This window comes from Ovis canadensis, chromosome 2, assembly GCF_042477335.2.
Source record: "Ovis canadensis isolate MfBH-ARS-UI-01 breed Bighorn chromosome 2, ARS-UI_OviCan_v2, whole genome shotgun sequence".
NCBI lineage: Eukaryota > Metazoa > Chordata > Mammalia > Artiodactyla > Bovidae > Ovis > Ovis canadensis.
Window position 1 is genome coordinate 112949206 of NC_091246.1, and position 19811 is coordinate 112969016.

At 41.1% G+C, this 19811-nt stretch overlaps 1 protein-coding gene across 1 annotated transcript in view; it reads left to right on the forward strand.

Annotated features, from left to right (window-relative positions):
* DDX60 (DExD/H-box helicase 60) overlaps positions 1–19474 on the forward strand; it is a 47531-nt gene extending 28057 nt beyond the window's left edge. Inside the window, 5 exon segments of the mRNA XM_069573749.1 lie at positions 13898–14011; positions 16806–17006; positions 17716–17820; positions 17964–18108; positions 19376–19474. Coding sequence (XP_069429850.1) covers positions 13898–14011; positions 16806–17006; positions 17716–17820; positions 17964–18108; positions 19376–19446 — 636 coding nt within the window. The 3' untranslated portion in view covers positions 19447–19474.
* The last annotated feature ends 337 nt before the right edge of the window (positions 19475–19811 follow it).

Consider the following 19811-nt stretch of genomic DNA (forward strand, 5'->3'; position numbering starts at 1 on the left):
GTGCTCTGAGTTCTGACGGATGCAGGCAGAGGGAGCCCTTCCATGGACCAGGTCGTGATGCCCAGACAGTGTGGGGCTGGAGTTACAGTGATTGATGATAGCTGAGGAGAGCTTTTGACTTCTTTATCTCTTTTTCAGAAAGCTTTTTTTTTTTTCTTTTATGACATTTGTTTTAATTTGCAGAAATTATTTTTGTGTTGAAACCTTAACCTGGGGTTATATGAATTATGCATATTTATTTTAAGTAAGTTGATCATCTTTTTTATTTTGATGTTTGCTTTGTTGTCATATATTGATGTTTCTGATTTGGGGGTGTGATACATATTAGAATTCTCAGGTGAGCTTTTCCCATTATCTTTTAACTTAGATGATCTCCTCCTGCTCAGAAACATAGTTTTAGTTTATTCCACTTATTTTGCCAAGAAAAACCTTTAAAATATATTTATAAGAGATTTTTACATGATAAAGAGAGAAACTGATTCACCCCATCTGCTGCCACAGTGAAAGTAGCGTTATTTACCAAATAATCCTCTTCCTGACTGATTTGTGTTGCTTTAAAAAGTTGCATGTTAAATTGCGCCTGTGTGCGTGGTTATTACTTTCTATCTTTCTGTTCTCTAGTGTACTTCTTTAGTTCTTTTGCAGTGTTTTATCTTATACTTTCATCTTGATTATTTTTGTTACATACTCTATTAAAGAACCAGAGGCATATAGATTAGATAGCGATGAATATGTTTTATCAAGAAGTAGGCACTCCTGTCTTCATTATGCAGAACTGAAAATAATTTTCTTTTCCCTGCTGCAGGCAAGAATGGTCCTGGAGAGTGTTCATCCTCCTTCAGTCCTCGGTCCTTTGGTTGTTCAGAAAACATGGCAATTATGTTTCTACTTCTTGTTGCAAAGCTAAGGGAAACGGAGACGTTACCTGCATGGTTTTTTCTGTGAGTCGTCACTTAGTTTGTTTTTTATTAGATGCATTCCTTTAAGGATAAGAGTTATACAAACTTGACTGTTTTAGTGTTCAATAGGATTTTTGGTTCCCTTTTGTTATCAGAGTACATATTTAAAATGACACCTTTCCAGTTCAACTTTAAATGTTCTCACCACAAAAGGGAAAAAAGATAACTTGGGAGGTAATGGTTTTGCTAACTAACCTTATTATGGTCATCATTTTGCTATATATACCTCTAACAAATTATCGTGTTTTCTTCACCTTAAATGTGTACAGTGTTATATGTCAATTTTGTCTTGATAAAACTGAAAACAAAAAGCACAGAAAAAAGCAAAGGAAGCACTACAATTCACAGAAGATTGACCATCAAGAAATCTAACTTACTCACTAATCATAATATTCTCTGGTGAAATAAGTCAGAGAAAGACATATACTCTATGATCTCACTTACATGTGAAATCTAAATAGTCATACAAACTAGTGTACATGGGGAACAGAAATGGTCACACAGACATAGGAAACAAGCTTATGGTTACCAAAGGGAAGAGGGAAGGTGGGGAGGGGCAAACTGGGAGCTTGGGATTAACAAAGTGTTAATACTATATATTAGATAGCCAGCAAGGACCTGCTCTACAGCACAGGGGATTTTAGTCACGGTCTTGTAATAACCCATAATGGAGTAGAATCTTAAAAGATACTGAATTACTGTCTTGTACAACTGAAACTAACATGATATTATAAATCAACTATACTTCAGTAAAAAATAAAGTCAGGACTTAGATATATTTAGCTAATACTAAGGGTCTTTGGGGGCTTCCCAGGTAGCACTAGTGGTAAAGAACCCACCTTCCAATGCAGGAGACGTAAGAGACATGGGTTCCATCCCTGGGTTGGGAAGGTCCCCTGGAGGAGGGCATGACAACCCACTCCAGTGTTCTTGCCTGGAGAATCCCATGGACAGAAGAGCCTGGCGGGCTACAGTCCATGGGGTTGCACAGAGTTGGACATGACTGAGGTGACTTAGAACATACACAAGGGTCTTTGATTCTGTTACAAGAGAGACGTAAAGGCCACTGGAATTAAATATAAGAACAACTATAATAACAATAAAAATAAATTTTAAAATAGCAGAAAAAATTTTTTGTTAATTTTTTACCCCTCTCTTAAGAGTATACAGGGGAGCACCTCTCTTCTGTAGACAGAGAAAATGCACTGGGGTCGGCCCCTTGCCTGTGGGGTGCCCGACCCCTCCTACAGGAACATTTTCCAGGGGGCTCTGCTTGCTGCTGCCCCAGGAGGGGGACTTCTGATCTCCCAAAATGTGGTTAGTGATGGGGCTGTGACCCAGAGCACCCCGTGTTCAGAATGAAGCTCGTAGCAAGGGGTATTCAATCTTGACAGCCGTATGTCAGTGGTAGCAGTGGCTGCCTGGATGGTTGAATTGTTTTTATCACATCACTTTCAAGGCACGCCTCCTTTTCCTCTCTTTCCAAGTTTGATTTAGGGGCTGTGGAGAGAGGGGCTGAACGTGTGGAAAAGTTTCTACAGCAAAAGCAGGAGCGCAGAAGGCCCCCCAGGGCAGATAGAGAGACCCGTGACGTGGCGAACGAACTGCACAAAGTGGCAAAAATCCATGGAGAAATACAAGGCAGTGTGAGTGTGCAGCTCAGCACATTGTGCCGGGAAGGCCGGGATAGTCGCACGTCCCAGCAGGGAGGCTGCTGGCTGCACGGACCAGTTAGTTGTCGCTGGGACTTGTTTGCTGGCCAGTTCTGTGCTTCGAGAGCTGTGTGTGCGGTGGGCCCCTCTGCCTCGGGGCCCTCATTCTGGGGCCCTAGTTCTTGGGGTCTAATTCTGACTCCTCTGGGTCTGAAATGCATCCCCCCCCCCGCCCCCATCCTCATGTCCTCAGTGACATCCTGGTCTCGAAGTGTCCACATCTTCCTTGGATGGTCACAAAGTTCTTGGAACCTGACCTTGAGGCTCCCTCCTATACTGCAGCTGACATTCAGGCTGATAACCTCACCCTCACTCGCTCTTCCTTCTGGGCTGTTGTCCACGAACCAGCATGTGTGGGCTCTGCCCTCACCTCTTCAGGTGCGCTTCCTACTACTATCATCTGACAGTACCCCTCACACGCCTCTCCCTAGGGCTGTGTCCCCCTGTACTGTCCTGTAATCTTGGGCCCTCCATCCCATGCCCCCAGAGCTTCTGTGCAGCAGCTCGCCTGAGGCATGCCTGCCCCTCTTCCCCCCACCCCTGTTTGGACTTGTCCCTTTCTCCTGGGCTCATGCCGCACTGCAGTACTTGGTGGGTCAGTTGTGATGTATTGGTCTCTTTCTCCTAAATTGTCGCTCCCTCACAGCAGGGACCGTGCATTTCCCTCTTTTTATCTCCAGCTGTTATTTTATGTGGTGTCCTGCTACTCACAGCTTACAAAATCAATTACATTCTCACAAATGTCGGTAGAAAGGAAAGGTGCTTTTAATCAGGATGCCAGCCATCTGGGAAGAGGGCGGGCTGAGTATCTGCTAGAAACACCTCTGAGATCCTGCTCGGCTGAATGGCATTGAAACATGTAAATTATCATGTGTGAAACGAATCGCCAGTTCAGGTTCGATACATGTTACAGGGTGCTCAGGGCTGGTGCACTGGGATGACCCAGAGGGATGGGATGGGGAGGGAGGTGGGAGGGGGGTTCAGGATGGGGAACACATATACACCCATGGTGGATTCAAGTCAATGTATGGCAAAACCAATACAATATTGTAGAGTAAAGTAAATAAATAAATAAATTTAAATTACAAAATAAAATAAAAACCACTGAGCACCTAAAAACTAAAAGAATAAACATAAAGGGAAGGAGGGGAGTCACCTCAGTGAACCACTGAGATGAGGGGGTCAGTCGCCATCCCCTCCAGGCTTGAGGATGCCTCAGAATCTTCCTCTGGATGTTCTCTTGTTCACGCAGTTTGGTCACACAGTTTACACGATTACTGAAGGGGAAGCTCGAGAAGAGGTCTGGTCACCTATTAATTACTGATTCTCGTTTCTTGTTCTCTGATCTCTGTAGAGAACCAACCAGTCAGGCAACATATTGTGTGTCCAGACTTGAAAGGTGTGCTTGGGCAGAGATGAGTAGAGCCTGGGGCTCCTGGTTAAAAGTCAGAGACAGTGTCGCTCTGCTAAGTGACAAGGAGAGGACTTCATGCCAAGGAGGGCTTCCTGCAGAGAGCTGCGCACACAGTCCCAACACACTGCTGGCTGGGCCACAGTTGTTCATACCTGTTTTGCAGTGAACGGTAGTTACTTCCTTGAAAGTGGAAACAGCTTTTAGAGCTCCTTTGTTTCTCACGTTCTAGAGCAAGGTAGGATTTCCTGCCGACGCTTCTGTGTGTCTTCCTTCCACTGGCTGTGCATTCTTCCCTCCACCTTCCTTCCATCGTCTCCTTGGTCGTGACAGCAGCTGTTGGCCTTTTCAGGCTCTAGTCTTCTAATAGCTTTTCTTCAGGCCTCTAGGAGTCATGGTTTCAAGCTGGATTCAGTTCAGTTCAGTTGCTGGATGGCATAACCGACACAATGGACATGAGTTTGGGTGAACTCTGGGAGTTGGTGATGGACAGGGAGGCCTGGCATCCTGAGGTTCATAGGGTCGCAAAGAGTCAGACGTGACTGAGCGAATGAACTGAACTGAAGTTAGCTAAATTATTTTATGGTGTGCCTGATATTTTCATTTCATCATTTTAAAATGGGATTTAAATTTAAATGAGCCCAGAGATAAATCCACACACATATGGACACCTTATCTTTGACAGAGGAGGCAAGAATATACAATGGAGTAAAGACAATCTCTTTAACAAGTGGTGCTGGGAAAACTGGTCAACCACTTGTAAAAGAATGAAACTAGATCACTTTCTAACACTGCACACAAAAATAAACTCAAAATGGATTAAAGATCTAAATGTAAGACCAGAAACTATAAAACTCCTAGAGGAGAACATAGGCAAAACACTCTCCGACATAAATCACAGCAGGATCCTCTATGATCCACCTCCCAGAATTCTGGAAATAAAAGCAAAAATAAACAAATGGGATCTAATTAAAATTAAAAGCTTCTGCACAACAAAGGAAAATATAAACAAGGTGAAAAGACAGCCTTCTGAATGGGAGAAAATAATAGCAAATGAAGCAACTGACAAACAACTAATCTCAAAAATATACAAGCAACTTATGCAGCTCAATTCCAGAAAAATAAACGACCCAATCAAAAAATGGGCCAAAGAACTAAATAGACATTTCTCCAAAGAAGACATACGGATGGCTAACAAACACATGAAAAGATGCTCAACATCACTCATTATTAGAGAAATGCAAATCAAAACCACAATGAGGTACCACTTCACACCAGTCAGAATGTCTGCGATCCAAAAATCTGCAAGCAATAAATGCTGGAGAGGGTGTGGAGAAAAGGGAACCCTCCTACACTGTTGGTGGGAATGCAAACTAGTACAACCACTGTGGAAAACAGTGTGGAGATTCCTTAAAAAATTGCAAATAGAACTACCTTATGACCCAGCAATCCCACTGCTGGGCATACACACCGAGGAAACCAGAATTGAAAGAGACACATGTACCCCAATGTTCATCACAGCAATATTTATAATAGCCAGGACATGGAAACAACCTAGATATCCATCAGCAGATGAATGGATAAGAGAGCTGTGGTACATATACACAATGGAGTATTACTCAGCCATTAAAAAGAATACATTTAAATCAGTTCTGATGAGATGGATAAAACTGGAGCCGATTATACAGAGTGAAGTAAGCCAGAAAGAAAAACACCAATACAGTATACTAACACATATATATGGAATTTAGAAAGATGGCAATGACGACCCTGTATGTAAGACAGCAAAAAAGACACAGAGGTGTATAGCGGACTTCTGGACTCAGAGGGAGAGGGAGAGGGTGGGATGATTTGGGAGAATGGCATTGAAACATGTATACTGTCATGTAAGAATCAAATCACCAGTCTATGTCCAATGCAGGATACAGCATGCTTGGGGCTGGTGCACGGGGATGACCCAGAGGGATGTTGTGGGGAGGGAGGTGGGAGGGGGGTTCATGTTTGGGATCGCATGTACACCCGTGGTGGATTCATGTCAATGTATATATATAAAAAAAAATTTAAATGAGATGAGAGGTGATCATTATCACCCACAAGTGTTCTTGCTGCTAGAGACTCTGCTGACTGATGCAGACAGCTCTGGGGTGCTGTGGACATCCTGTTATCAAGAATTCGCATGTATTTTCAATCTAGACACAATATTCACTTAATGGAAATATCAGCTTTATGCATTTTTTCTGATTTGATAAAGAAGCAAACTATTCATAATGACCCAAATTCTGAAAAAAGAAGGAAACTTTGAAGAAGAAACCTGTCTAAGGCAGTAAAGGTTCAGAGGAGAAATTATGAACAGTGGAGTATTTCTAGTTGAATTGTGGTGTTAAGTCCTTAATCAATGAATGTTTCAGCTGTTTTTATAATTCCAGCTTTCATTTATGACAGTGTGGCTTCTTTCCCTCTTTATGTCGCATCCAGTTAATTGTACTGCACTTCTGGGGGACATCCAGGTGAGGATCATTGAATATTTTAATAAGTATACAATATTTTACAGTAATTTTCTTCATTGTATTCACTTTTTTTCTTCCTTTTCCTCAGAAGTGCAAATTATAAATTTGTTTTTTTTAGAAATTGCAAGTTTACAAATTTGCTTAAAATGGAATTTGTGAATGTTGATAACCACTTATAAACGATAGCCACTAAAATATCAAAACTTAGTCAGGCCAAGTTATCTAACATCTTAGACTCATTTTAGAATAACTTTCAAGAAATATGATTTTAGTTTTTTTGTGCCTTTATTGTCTCCAGTTCAGTTCAGTCGCTCACTTGTGTCTAACTCTTTGCGACCCCATGATTTGCAGCACACCAGGCCTCCCTGTCCATCACTCCCGGAGTTTACCCATACTCATGTCCATTGAGTCGGTGATGCCATCCAGCCATCTCATCCTCTTTCGTCACCTTCTCCTCCTGCCCGCAATCCCTCCCAGCATCAGGGTCTTTTCCAATGAGTCGACTGTTTGCGTGAGGTGGCCAAAGTACTGGAGTTTCAGCTTCAGCATCAGTCCTTCCAATGAACACCCAGGGCTGATCTCCTTCAGAATGGACTGGTTGGATCACCTTGCAGTCCAAGGGACTCTCAAGAGTCTTCTCCAACACCACAGTTCAAAAGCATCAATTCTTCGGCACTCAGCTTTCTTCCCAGTCCAACTCTCACATCCATACATGACCACAGGAAAAACCATAGCCTTGACTAGATGGACCTTTGTTGGCAAAGTAATGTCTCTGTTTTTAATATGCTATCTATGTTGGTCATAACTTTCCTTCCAAGAAGTAAGCATCTTTTAATTTTATGGCTGCAGTCACCATCTGCAGTGACTTTAGAGCCCCCCAAATTAAAGTCTGACACTGTTTCCACTGTTTCCCCATCTATTTGCCATGAAGTGATGGGACCAGATGCCTTGATCTTAGTTTTCTGAATGTTGAGCTTTAAGCCAGCTTTTTCACTCTCCTCTTTGACTTTCATCAACAGGTTTTTTAGCTCCTCTTCACTTTCTGCCATAAGAGTGGTGTCATCTGCATATCTGAGGTTATTGATATTTCTCCTGACAATCTTGATTCCAGCTTGTGCTTCTTCCAGCCCAGCGTTTCTCATGATGTACACTGCAGATAAGTTAAATAAGCAGGGTGACAATATACAGCCTTGATGTACTCCTTTTCCTATTTGGAACCAGTCTGTTTTTCCATGTCCAATTCTAACTGTTGCTTCCTGACCTGCATACAGATTTCTCAAGAGGCAGGTCAGGTGGTCTGGTATTCCCATCTCTTTCAGAATTTTCCACAGTTTATTATGATCCACACAGTCAAAGGCTTTGACATAGTCAATAAAGCAGAAATAGATGTTTTCCTGGAACTCTCTTGCTTTATCCATGATCCAGCAGATGTTGGCAATTTGATCTCTGGTTCCTCTGCCTTTTCTAAAACCAGCTGGAACATCTGGAAGTTCACAGTTCACATATTGCTGAAGCCGATTTTGAGCATTACTTTACTAGCATGTGAGATGAGTGCAATTGTGCGGTAGTTTGAGCATTCTTTGGCATTGCCTTTCTTTGGAATAGGAATGAAAACTGACCTTTTGCAGTGCTGTGGCCACTGCTGAGTTTTCCAAATTTGCTGGCATATTGAGTGCAGCACTTTCTCAGTATCATCTTTCAGGATTTGAAACAGCTCAACTGGAATTCCATCATCTCCACTAGCTTTTTTCGTAGTGATGCTTTCTAAGGTCCACTTACGTCACATTCCAGGATGTCTGGCTCTAGGTGAGTGATCACACCATCATGATTATCTAGGTTGTGAAGATCTTTTTTGTATAGTTCTTCTGTGTATTCTTGCCACCTCTTCTTAGTATCTTCTGCTTCTGTTAGGTCCAGACCATTTCTGTCCTTTATCGAGCTCATCTTTGCATGAAATGTTCCCTTGGTATCTCTATTTTCTTGAAGAGATCTCTAGTCTTTCCCATTCTGTTGTTTTCCTCTATTTCTTTGCATTGATCACTAAGGAAGGCTTTTTTATCTCTCCTTGCTTTTCTTTGGAACTCTGCATTCAGATGCTTATATCTTTCCTTTTCTCCGTTGCTTTTCGCCTCTCTTCTTTTCACAGCTATTTGTAAGGCTTCCTCAGACAGCCAGTTTACTTTTTTGCATTTCTTTTCCACGGGAATGGTCTTGATCCTTGTCTCCTCTACAATGTCACGGACCTCAGTCCATAGGTCATCAGGCACTCTATCTATCAGATCTAGTCCCTTAAATCTATTTCTCGCTTCCACTGTATAATCATAAGGGATTTGATTTAGGTCATTCTTTAATGGTCTAGTGGTTTTCCCCGCTTTCTTCAATTTAAGTCTGCATTTGGCAATAAGGAGTTCATGATCTGAGCCACAGTCAGCTCCTGGTCTTGTTTTTGTTGACTGTATAGAGCTTCTCCATCTTTGGCTGCAAGAAATATAATCAATCTGGTTTTGATGTTGACCATCTGGTGATGTCCATGTGTAGAGCCTTCTCTTGTGTTGTTGGAAGAGGGTGTTTGCTATGATCAGTGCGTTCTTTTGGCAAAACTCTATTAGCCTTTGCCCTGCTTCATTCTGTACTCCATGGCCAAATTTGCCTGTTACTCCAGGTGTTTCTCGACTCCCTACTTTTGCATTCTAGTCCCCTATAATGAAAAGGACATCTTTTTTGGGTGTTAGTTCTAAAAGGTCTTGTAGGTCTTCACAGAACCATTCAACTTCAGCTTCTTATTGTCTTAGTGTAAAGTATACAGATGTGTAGAGTCATGCCTTTTTTTTTTTTCATTCTAATGTGTAAAGCAACCTGGAAAACAAACTTCATTATAATAGTTGCAAGATTCCCGTCTGCACTCAGGATTCTTTCCTAGCATTTGTCCTTATCTACTCTTGAGAGAAGTAATAACCAGAATGCAATATGTTAGTCTCTTCTGATACTGCCAGGTGTATTTCTGAGATGAGGTGATTGTGGAGGATAGGTTTGGGTCTGAAAAGGCTGCACGTGTTCCCTCAGCCTGCATGCTGCCCGGGGCTGACTCAGGCCTCTCTAATGGCTACACAGGCTGTCACCTGTGTCTCCTGGTGACTTACTGATGGAAACAGACCCCAGCTCATCTCAAGGCTGATCTTGGCACCTCTAGAATATCTAACAGTGTATGTTAGAGTGAGAGTCTAGCAGATACAATTTTCTATACTTCTTCAACTGTGAAGCATTTGAATTTGTATGCAGTTTTTAGGAAAATTGAATTTTTCTGTCAAATTTGATGTCAAAAACTGGAGATAGAAAATAAATAAAGCTTTAGTTAGCCTGAGGGATGGGATAGTTCAGAATTTTTGCTAATTCCTGTTAAATCCATATGAATGCTTACACTTAAAATATATTTAAATAGTAAGCTGATAAATCTGGGTAATTAAAGCCTGATAAATGTGCTCTAATAAGACAAGTACATTTTAGGTTTGAGTTACTTGGCATTCTTTTCACCTGGCATTGACAGGCATAACCTCAAACTCAAAAAAACAAAAAGAAAGAAACTTAAAAAAAATACAAGCAATATAGTTACTGCTATTCCTGATATTTTATATTCAGTTTTTAAAATTCAAATTCCAGGGCAAGATTGGAGAAAGTGATTTTGTGGGAGACTGAAATAAGTGAAATGAAGAAAAGCCTTGGGAAGCATTACGAAGTTCCACCGGACTGCATTTACACTGAGCACTCGGTTGTGGACAGTCAGGTAGGAGGAAAGGATGGGACTACATTTGGGGTGTGTGTGTTAATTGTGTGGCTGGGGCTGCCCCAGTGACACAACCATAGCCTAAGCAGCTTAAACAATAGGAATTTGCTTTCTCAGAGGTCTGGAGCGTGGAAGTCAGGGATCAGGGTGTTGGTGTGGTCTGCTCCTTCCGAGTCCGTGAGGGCCTGTGTCCTTGGTTTGTAGATGGCATTTCTAGTCCACCACCTGCGGGTTCTGCCCCAAACACAACTGCTCCTTGTAAGAGGACTGTCTAGCGCTACAGTCTCCTAATCTACTCAAGAGAAATAAGAGCCAGAATGCAATGTTCGTCTTCTCTGATGCTTTCAGGTGTATTTCTGAGCACTGTTTTAATCATTGTTAAGTAACAGAATGAAAACTTTAATTTGATATCTCTGACTCTTTGGTGTTTCAGACTTTAATGAAGATCTTACGCAGACTGTGGGAGACGAGAAGAGGCTAGAAACTGTGTGGTCTGTTACAGCGGGGCAGCAGGTACCATCATGGGTTGATGGAGATTAGGCAGGGACAAAAGGTGGAGACGCTCTTCAGGCTGAAGCACATCAAGGTTGGTGAACTTTGAGGATAACTTTCCTAGAAGCACTGTCTTCATCCCTTGGACTGAATGTCCCCTGATAGCTTATAGGGAAACGTGCCCTGACATCACCTCTCTCTCCCCCAGGTCCCTCCACTTACCAGGATGCTCTGCCAACACTCAGCATTTTTATTTTGTTTTCTTAATACATTTTTACATAGTTCATATACAAAGCATGTGCAATTTGGGATCCTGTCTGCTTTACCTTTGAGCTTCTCAGGTGGCTCAGCAGTAAAGAATCTGCCCGCCAATGCAACAGGCTTGGGTTCGATCCTTGGGTCGGGAAGATCCCCTGGAGAAGGAAATGGCAACACACTCCAGTATTCTTGTGTGGGAAATCCCATGGATAGAGGAGCCTGGCGGGCTGCAAAGAGTCGGATACAACTGAGCAACTGAGCACGCAAATGTAATCAAGTGAATTATTAATGAACATTACATAATCAACATCTTTTAAGTGCATCATAACACACACACATATATACTCTACTTAGACATTTTCTTGACATTTTCTGGTTTATACATTTATATCAGCATTTCTCATTATTGAAATGACTGTTTCAGAGGGCAAAAGTATTATTAAGGCTATAGGATTATATTGCTATTTTTCCCTCCAGGATGGGTCTATTTGTTGTGACTGATGTTGAGTATTTTGGTTAAAAAGTAGAGCTGTGAGTGTAGGTCAGAGAGTCTCCTGTTTGCCACCCACCACACCCCCAGCTCCCCACATTACTCACGTCTTACATCATTGTGGTGCCTTTGTTACAGCTTTCATTTTCCTACAGTGTGGTCAAAATTACATAAAAGAATGACTCTAGAAAATGTTGTGGGGAGGGAGGTGGGAGGGGGGTTCATGTTTGGGAACGCATGTACACCTGTGGTGGATTCATGTCAATGTATGGCAAAACCAATATAGTATTGTAAAGTAAAATAAAGTAAAAATAAAAATTAAAAAAAGAAAATGCTTAGATTAAAATTATTAATATCTGAATAACAGTTTTAAAAGAGCACACACACAAAAAAGAGAGGCTTCCTGTTGAAGCTGGCAGAGCAGAAGGACCTGCGCTTATTTCCTCTGCGAGAGCACCAGAATCAGCCAGCTGTTGAACAGCCATCAGCGGGAGGACGCTGGAACCCACAAAAGAAAAAGAGGGAAAATGTGTCCCAATAGTGTATGTATCAGAAGTGAGAGTTGTTGGAGGTAATGCCCAAAGGAAGGGTAAAATTACTGGTCAGTTTTAGAATTTTACTACTATGGATTGCGTACATTTGTCAGAGCCCACTGAAAGAACAGAATTTGAGAGTGTAACTTCCAAACCCAAGAGGAAAAGCAGCTGGCAGCAGAAACAGCTGAATCAATGAAAAGGAATCAGGAAAGCAGACAAAGTGGTTCAAAACACTGGACAAATAAAAGGCACAGTATTAACTGGTAGGTATATCATCAAATAGGACAATTATGTTAAATATATTGGATGTGTATAACTCTAATTAACAGGACAATATTTTGAACTTGGTTACCAAAATACCCAAGCAGGTATTGATTATACGGTGCGCATTAAAACATAAGCGGAAAGGAATTGAAAGGGAAAAGTGCAATAATAACCAAAAGAAAGCTGATTCAGTAATAACCAAAATAAGCTGATGCTTATATGAAATAAAATATACTTTAAGGTAAAATCATTACTTCAGGGATGGATGGTACCACCATTAGGAAGGTATAGTAATTTAGTGTTTTTACATGATATCACAAGTCAAGATGTATAAAGAAGAAACCATAATGGGAACAGGAAAATACAGAGTTGATCAATAAAACCCTACACAGGCAGACAGAGGCGGTGCAGGTCAGCTAGTGCTTCGAGGAAAATGTATCGCCACAGTGACGGGAAGAGAGAGACAAGAGAGGGCATGAACAACCTTTGTTAAGTCTGGAGCAAGGTAGGCATATGGCAGAGTCCAGCTGGTGGCTTCAGTTTCTTCTAAAAAATGTGAGTCAAAATAGTATTTTCAAATAGAGGTGGGAAAGCAAAAGCCTCAGGAAATATCCTTTTTCCTATATCTTATCTCTTCTGATGCCATCACATCTTACCTGGAATCATCTAAAAACCTCCTTCAGATTATTCAGCTTCCACTCACCCACTTCTTAAGAGTAGTTCAGAGCAGCCAAAGCAAGAGTGGAAACATGCATAAACTCGTCTACTCTGCTTCTCTTACAGTCTAAGCTCCTCAGAGTAGTGCTCTTCATGCTCGATGCGACCTGACCCCTGTCATGCCTCGGATTTTATCTCCTACTGTTTGCTTGCCTTGGGAATCTTACTTCTTCATTTTTGCTTTGGCTGTGCGGGGTCTCTGTTGCTGCTCGGGCTTCTGCCCACCTGCAGCTTGCGGGCTTCTCCTGTTGTGAGCACGAGCTCTAGGCTGTGTGAGCGCAGTAGCTGTGGCACCCAGGCTTACTTGCTCCGCAGCATGTGGGATCTTCCTGGATCAGGGATCAAACCTGTGTCTCCTGCATTCGCAGGTGGATTCATTACCAATGAGCCACCAGGGAAGCCCTAGAAATCTTTTAATGTACAATCAATACTCCTTTTATAACCTATTGCTTTTATTTATGCAAAAATTGAATGCTTACCGAGTGGCTTTGGTTTCATATCTTTTTGTAAACTAAAAGTGATAGATAATTGTAATATTGTGGAAAAACATTAAAAAGAAAGGAAATCCTAGTAAGACATACCTATTTCAAATGAAAATGTAAAGTTTGCAGTTTTGGTTACATTGGCTACTCTCTGGACTTTTATATAACAAAAATGATTTCAGAGGGTCTAATTCAGTTAATACTCAATGCCTTCCTATACAGCTGTGTTTTCTATGTTAAATTTATTTTTCTATTTGTTTTTTTGTTTTGTTTTATCCTCATTCACAGATGAAAACAGCTACGTCAACTCTTGCTTTGGGAGTTAATATGCCATGCCATGTGAGTCAGTTGTTTTTACAGAATATTCCTTTTCTTTTTTTGGATGCCTTAAACTTCCAACAGGTATTGATGCCTTCTGTTACGTTTGTATACATGAGATTTGCAACATCCATTCAGTGAGCTGAGATACTCCATGCTTATTCTGAGACATTTGGGGACTATCAGTTCAGTTCAGTCGCTCAGTCGTGTCCGACTCTTTGCGACCCCATGAATCGCAGCACACCAGGCCTCCCTGTCCATCACCATCTCCCGGAGTTTACTCAGACTCATGTCCATAGAGTCCATGATGCCATCCAGCCATCTCATCCTCAGTTGTCCCCTTCTCCTCCTGCCCCCAATCCCTCCCAGCATCAGAGCCTTTTCCAATGAGTCAACTGTCCGCATGAGGTGGCCAAAGTACTGGAGTTTCAGCTTTAGCATCATTCCTCCCAAAGAAATCCCAGGGCTGATCTCCTTCAGAATGGACTGGTTGGATCTCCTTGCAGTCCAGGGACTCCGAAGAGTCTTCTCCAACACCACAGTTCAAACGCATCAATTCTTCGGCACGCAGCCTTCTTCACAGTCCAACTCTCACATCCATACATGACTACTGGAAAAACCATAGCCTTGACTAGATGGAACTTAGTCGGCAAAGTAATGTCTCTGCTTTTGAATATGCTATCTAGGTTGGTCATAACTTTTCTTCCAAGGAGTAAGCATCTTTTAATTTCATGGCTGCACTCACCATCTGCAGTGATTTTGGAGCCCAGAAAAATAAAGTCTGACACTGTTTCCACTGTTTCCCCATCTATTTCTCATGAAGTGATGGGACAAGATGCCATGATCTTCATTTTCTGAATGTTGAGCTTTAAGCTAACTTTTTCACTCTCCTCTTTCACTTTCATCAAGAGGCTTTTGAGTTCCTCTTCACTTTCTGCCATAAGGGTGGAATCATCTGCATATCTGAGGTTATTGATATTTCTCCTGGCAATCTTGATTCCAGCTTGTGTTTCTTCCAGTCCAGTGTTTCTCATGATGTACTCTGCATATAAGTTAAATAAGCAGGGTGACAATATACAGCCTTGATGTACTCCTTTTCCTATTTGGAACCAGTCTGTTGTTCCATGTCCAGTTCTAACTGTTGCTTCCTGACCTGCATACAGATTTCTCAAGAAGCAGGTTAGGTGGTCTGGTATTCCCATCTCTTTCAGAATTTTCCACAGTTTATTGTGATCCACACAATCAAAGCCTTTGGCATAGTCAATAAAGCAGAAATAGATGTTTTCCTGGAACTCTCTTGCTTTTTCCATGATCCAGTGGATGTTGGCCATTTGATCTCTGGTTACTCTGCCTTTTCTAAAACAAGCTTGAACATCAGGGAGTTCATGGTTACATATTGCTGAATCCTGGCTTGGAGAATTTTGAGCATTACTTTACTAGCATGTGAGATGAGTGCAATTGTGCGGTAGTTTGAGCATTCTTTGGCATTGCCTTTCTTTAGAATTGGAATGAAAACTGACCTTTTGCAGTGCTGTGGCCACTGCTGAGTTTTCCAAATTTGCTGGCATATTGAGTGCAGCACTTTCACAGCATCATCTTTCAGGATTTGAAACAGCTCAACTGGAATTCCATCACCTCCACTAGCTTTTTTCGTAGTGATGCTTTCTAAGGCCCACTTGACTTCACTTTCCAAGATGTCTGGCTCTAGATTAGTGATCACATCATCATGACTATCTGGGTTGTGAAGATCTTTTTTGTACAGTTCTTCCATGTATTCTTGCCACATCTTCTTAATATCTTCTGCTTCTGTTAGGTCCATACCATTTCTGTCCTTTATCGAGCCCATCCTTGCATGAAATGTACCCTTGGTATCTCTAATTTTCTTGAAGAGATCTCTAGTCTTTCCCATTCTGTTGTTTTCCTCTATTTCTTTGCATTGATTGCTGAAGAAGGCTTTCTTATCTCTTCTTGCTATTCTTTGGAACTCTGCATTCAGATGCTTATATCTTTCCTTTTCTCCTTTGCTTTTCACCTCTCTTCTTTTCACAGCTATTTGTAAGGCCTCCCCAGACAGCCATTTTGCTTTTTTGCATTTCTTTTCCATGGGGATGGTCTTGATCCCTGTCTCCTGTACAGTGTCACAAACCTCATTCCATAGTTCACCAGGCACTCTATCTATCAGATCTAGTCCCTTAAATCTATTTCTCACTTCTACTGTATAATCATAAGGGATTTGATTTAGGTCATACATATATGGTCTAGCAGTTTTCCCTACTTTCTTCAATTTGAGTCTGAATTTGGTAATAAGGAGTTCATGATCTCAGCCCCAGTCAGCTCCTGGTCTTGTTTTTGTTGACTGTATAGAGCCTCTCCATCTTTGGCTGCATAGAAGATAATCAATACTGAAAATAGATTCTAGATATATGATATCTGATGCCTATGACTATTTTTAAAGATGTTTTCCAGTCTTTGATTAAATAGATTCATTTTCTTAAGAATATTCTTGCTTTGGTAAATATTATTGAACTGAACAAAAATGATATGAAAGGTCATAAATGTTCTCAGTTAAGACTAGTTTCTGGAAATATATGGAAATAAGACAGAAATTTCTCCTGCTTAAAAGTCATGACCTTTAACACAGATGTTACTGAAGAAGTAAACACATTTTAATAGTGATTTTGTGAAATCAGACAATGCTTTGAAGTTTGCTAAAACTAATAATGCCAAGACAGGATGCTTTTGGGATTTTTGAAAGTTTAACATTCCATGTAGTCTAGGTAAGTGTGACGTTGATGGAGACAGGATTCGATCTAGGTGGGGGTGAGCATTGATGGAGTCAGGAATGAGGCTGCTGACGAGCTGTGTATGCTCTCTCTAGATGTCCGCCCATGCAGGCAGGCATGGGGAGGACCTCACAGGAAGCGTGTTCTTCGGCAACATCCCATTACCCAAGACAGAACGGCCTCTGAGATCAAATGTGCCTGAACTGAATGACCAGTTTCCTGTAAGCCTTTCCTTGGTCCTCAGACGCATGCTGTTAGGTGCCAAGGCAGATGACAAGGAAGATGCCAGTGCCAAGGTATTAACACACATTTCAGAGGATCTAACTCAACTGAGTAAATAGAACCGTTCCCCTCTATTGTGTGATATTGCCTGAGCTCCATGGGCTGCAGGGAATAAAGTGACGGTGTGCCTGAGTGCACCCACGGTGACGTTTGATTCTGCTCCACAGAACCCTTATTCCCCATAAAAGCAATCTTATAACCTCCATGCTTCCAAACGTATGGAAAATTTAGCCCTCGACTTTACTGCTGTAATTACTCCTGGGATCTACATATATCTGACAAGAGACATTATTTTTTCTGTAAATATATCTTGTCTGAAATATTTTAAAAGTCAAATTTCAAAGAAGTAATTAACAGTTTAAAAATGTACATGATACTGAAATGTTTATAATTCTTGGTTCTATATTTTTATACCTTATGTTTACATACATATAATACAAAAAATTATGTAATATTTATAATATAGTTTAATAATATATTTAATGAAATAATTTTAATAATAATTTGTTATAATAAATATGATACAGTTTAATAAATTTAAGAGCAATATGGAATGCCTAAATTAAAGTGTAGAAGTTCATCATACCTTATACATGGTACATACATATGTGGGCCACCATGTTTTATAATAATAGCATCTAATGGTCCCATGGGCGTTGCATCTGAAGACAGTACAGAGTCCGCCCCGTGTCTAACTTCGTGTTTTGATCTGCATCTGTGTAGGCACTGTCAGTTCTCCGGCGTTCACTGATGTCCTTCAAGCAACCAAATACCGAGCGCATGTTGAAATTTTATTTTATATATTCTTTACAATTCTTGGTCACAGAGGTAAGATTTATGCTATTTTTACCAAATCTAAGTTTCTGTTAGTTTTTGCCTCTATTGTACCGAAATTTGCTCTGTTAATGATTTATTTGTTGGATATTTCTGAGGTCTGGAGACAGAGGTTAGCTTGTTGGAACTGTTTCCAGGGATTCCTGGATCAAGAGTGTGTTCCCATTGGATATTCTGGGCTTGTCTCCCATTTACACTACCACGAACCCTCCAAGTTTGTTTTAGTGAGCTTGCTGGTGAAAGGTCTATTTTACAAGCTGTGTGTTCCAACTGACATCAAAGGTGACCAGAGGTGCCTTTCCCACACTCTCACTCATTAGACTGCTTGTGCATGCACACCCCCGTACAGCATAAGCACACCGTCACACCACACTCACAGCATACACACGTGCAACCCACATGCTCTCATGCACTCCATATCGACACCACCGCCACACAAATGTACAGTCATCAGTCAGTTCAGTCACTTAGTCATGTCCGACTCTTTGTGACCCCATGAACGGCAGCACGCCAGGCCTCCCTGTCCGACACCAGCTCCCGGAGTCCACCCAAACCCATGTCCATAGAGTCGGTGATGCATCCAACCATCTCATCCTCTGTCGTCCCCTTCTCCTCCTGCCCTCAATCTTTCCCAGTATCAGGGTCTTTTCTGGTGAGTCAGCTCTTGGCATCAGGTGGCCAAAGTATTGGAGCTTCAGCTTCAACATCAGTCCTTCCAATGAACATTCAGGGTTGATTTCCTTTAGGACTGAGTGGTTGGATCTCCTTGCAGTCCAAGGGACTCCCAAGAGTCTTCTCCAACACCACAGTTCAAAAGCATCAATTCTTCTGTGCTCAGCCTTCTTTATGGTCCAACACTCACATCCATACCTGACTACCGGAAAAATCTTAGCTTTATACAGACCTTTGTCAGCAAAGTGATGTCTCTGTTTTTTAATACACTGTCTAAGTGTGTCATCGCTTTTCTTCCAAGTAGCAAGCATGTTTTAATTTCATGGTTGCAATCACCATCCCCAGTGGTTTTGGAGCCCAAGAAAATAAAATATGTCACTGTTTCCATTGTTTCCCCATCTATTTGCCATGAAGTGATAGGACTGGATGCCATGATCTTAGTTTTTTGAATGTTGAGTTTTAGGTCAACTTTTTCACTGTCCTCTTTCACCCTCATCAAGAGGCTCTTTAGTTCCTCTTCTCTTTCTGCCTTTAAGGTGGTGTCATCTCCATGTCTGAGGTTGTTAATATTTCTCCTGAAAGTCTTGATTCCAGCTTGTGGTTCATCCAACCTGACCTTTTCATGGTGTACTCTGCATAGAAGTACAGATTATACTACAAGGGTGACAATAAACAGCCTTGTTGTATTACAAAGTAATATAATTTATTTGTAATTAATTTTATTTATTTAAAATTCACCAAACATCTGAAGTGACTTCAAATCCTTCTTACCTTGAAATTTTAAGTTTAGGTATTAAGAACTGATCCAACATATTTCTAAAATGATGATTTTTTTTTCTTTAAAGTTTTGAAAAATTACAGTCTTTGTTTTAAACAGGCCAAAAGACATTTTCTGAAGACATGATGGAGACTCTGGTGGTGGTGTTAGCAAACCTTTTTGGGCGATGATATTTTCTTCAGTGTGTGAAAAACTTGAAAAGAGATTTTTTTCATTTAGTGGTAAGAAAAAATATACCGCAACCTTGTGATTTTATCAGAACTCTTCCCATTGTAACCTGCAGTGAAATTGTGTTTTTTTTTTTTTAGTTTTTTTTTTTTAGTTTTTTATTTTTTAAATTTTAAAATCTTTAATTCTTACATGCGTTCCCAAACATGAACACCCCTCCCACCTCCCTCCCCAAAGCTTTGCTGTTGCTCACTAGAATCGCTTCTTCATCCTGCCTCAGCCAGGTCTGGGCATTTGCCAGAACTTCTCAGACGAGGCTAAGCTTGAGCTCCTATTTAAATATGGCAAACTTTATTCCTGACAGAGA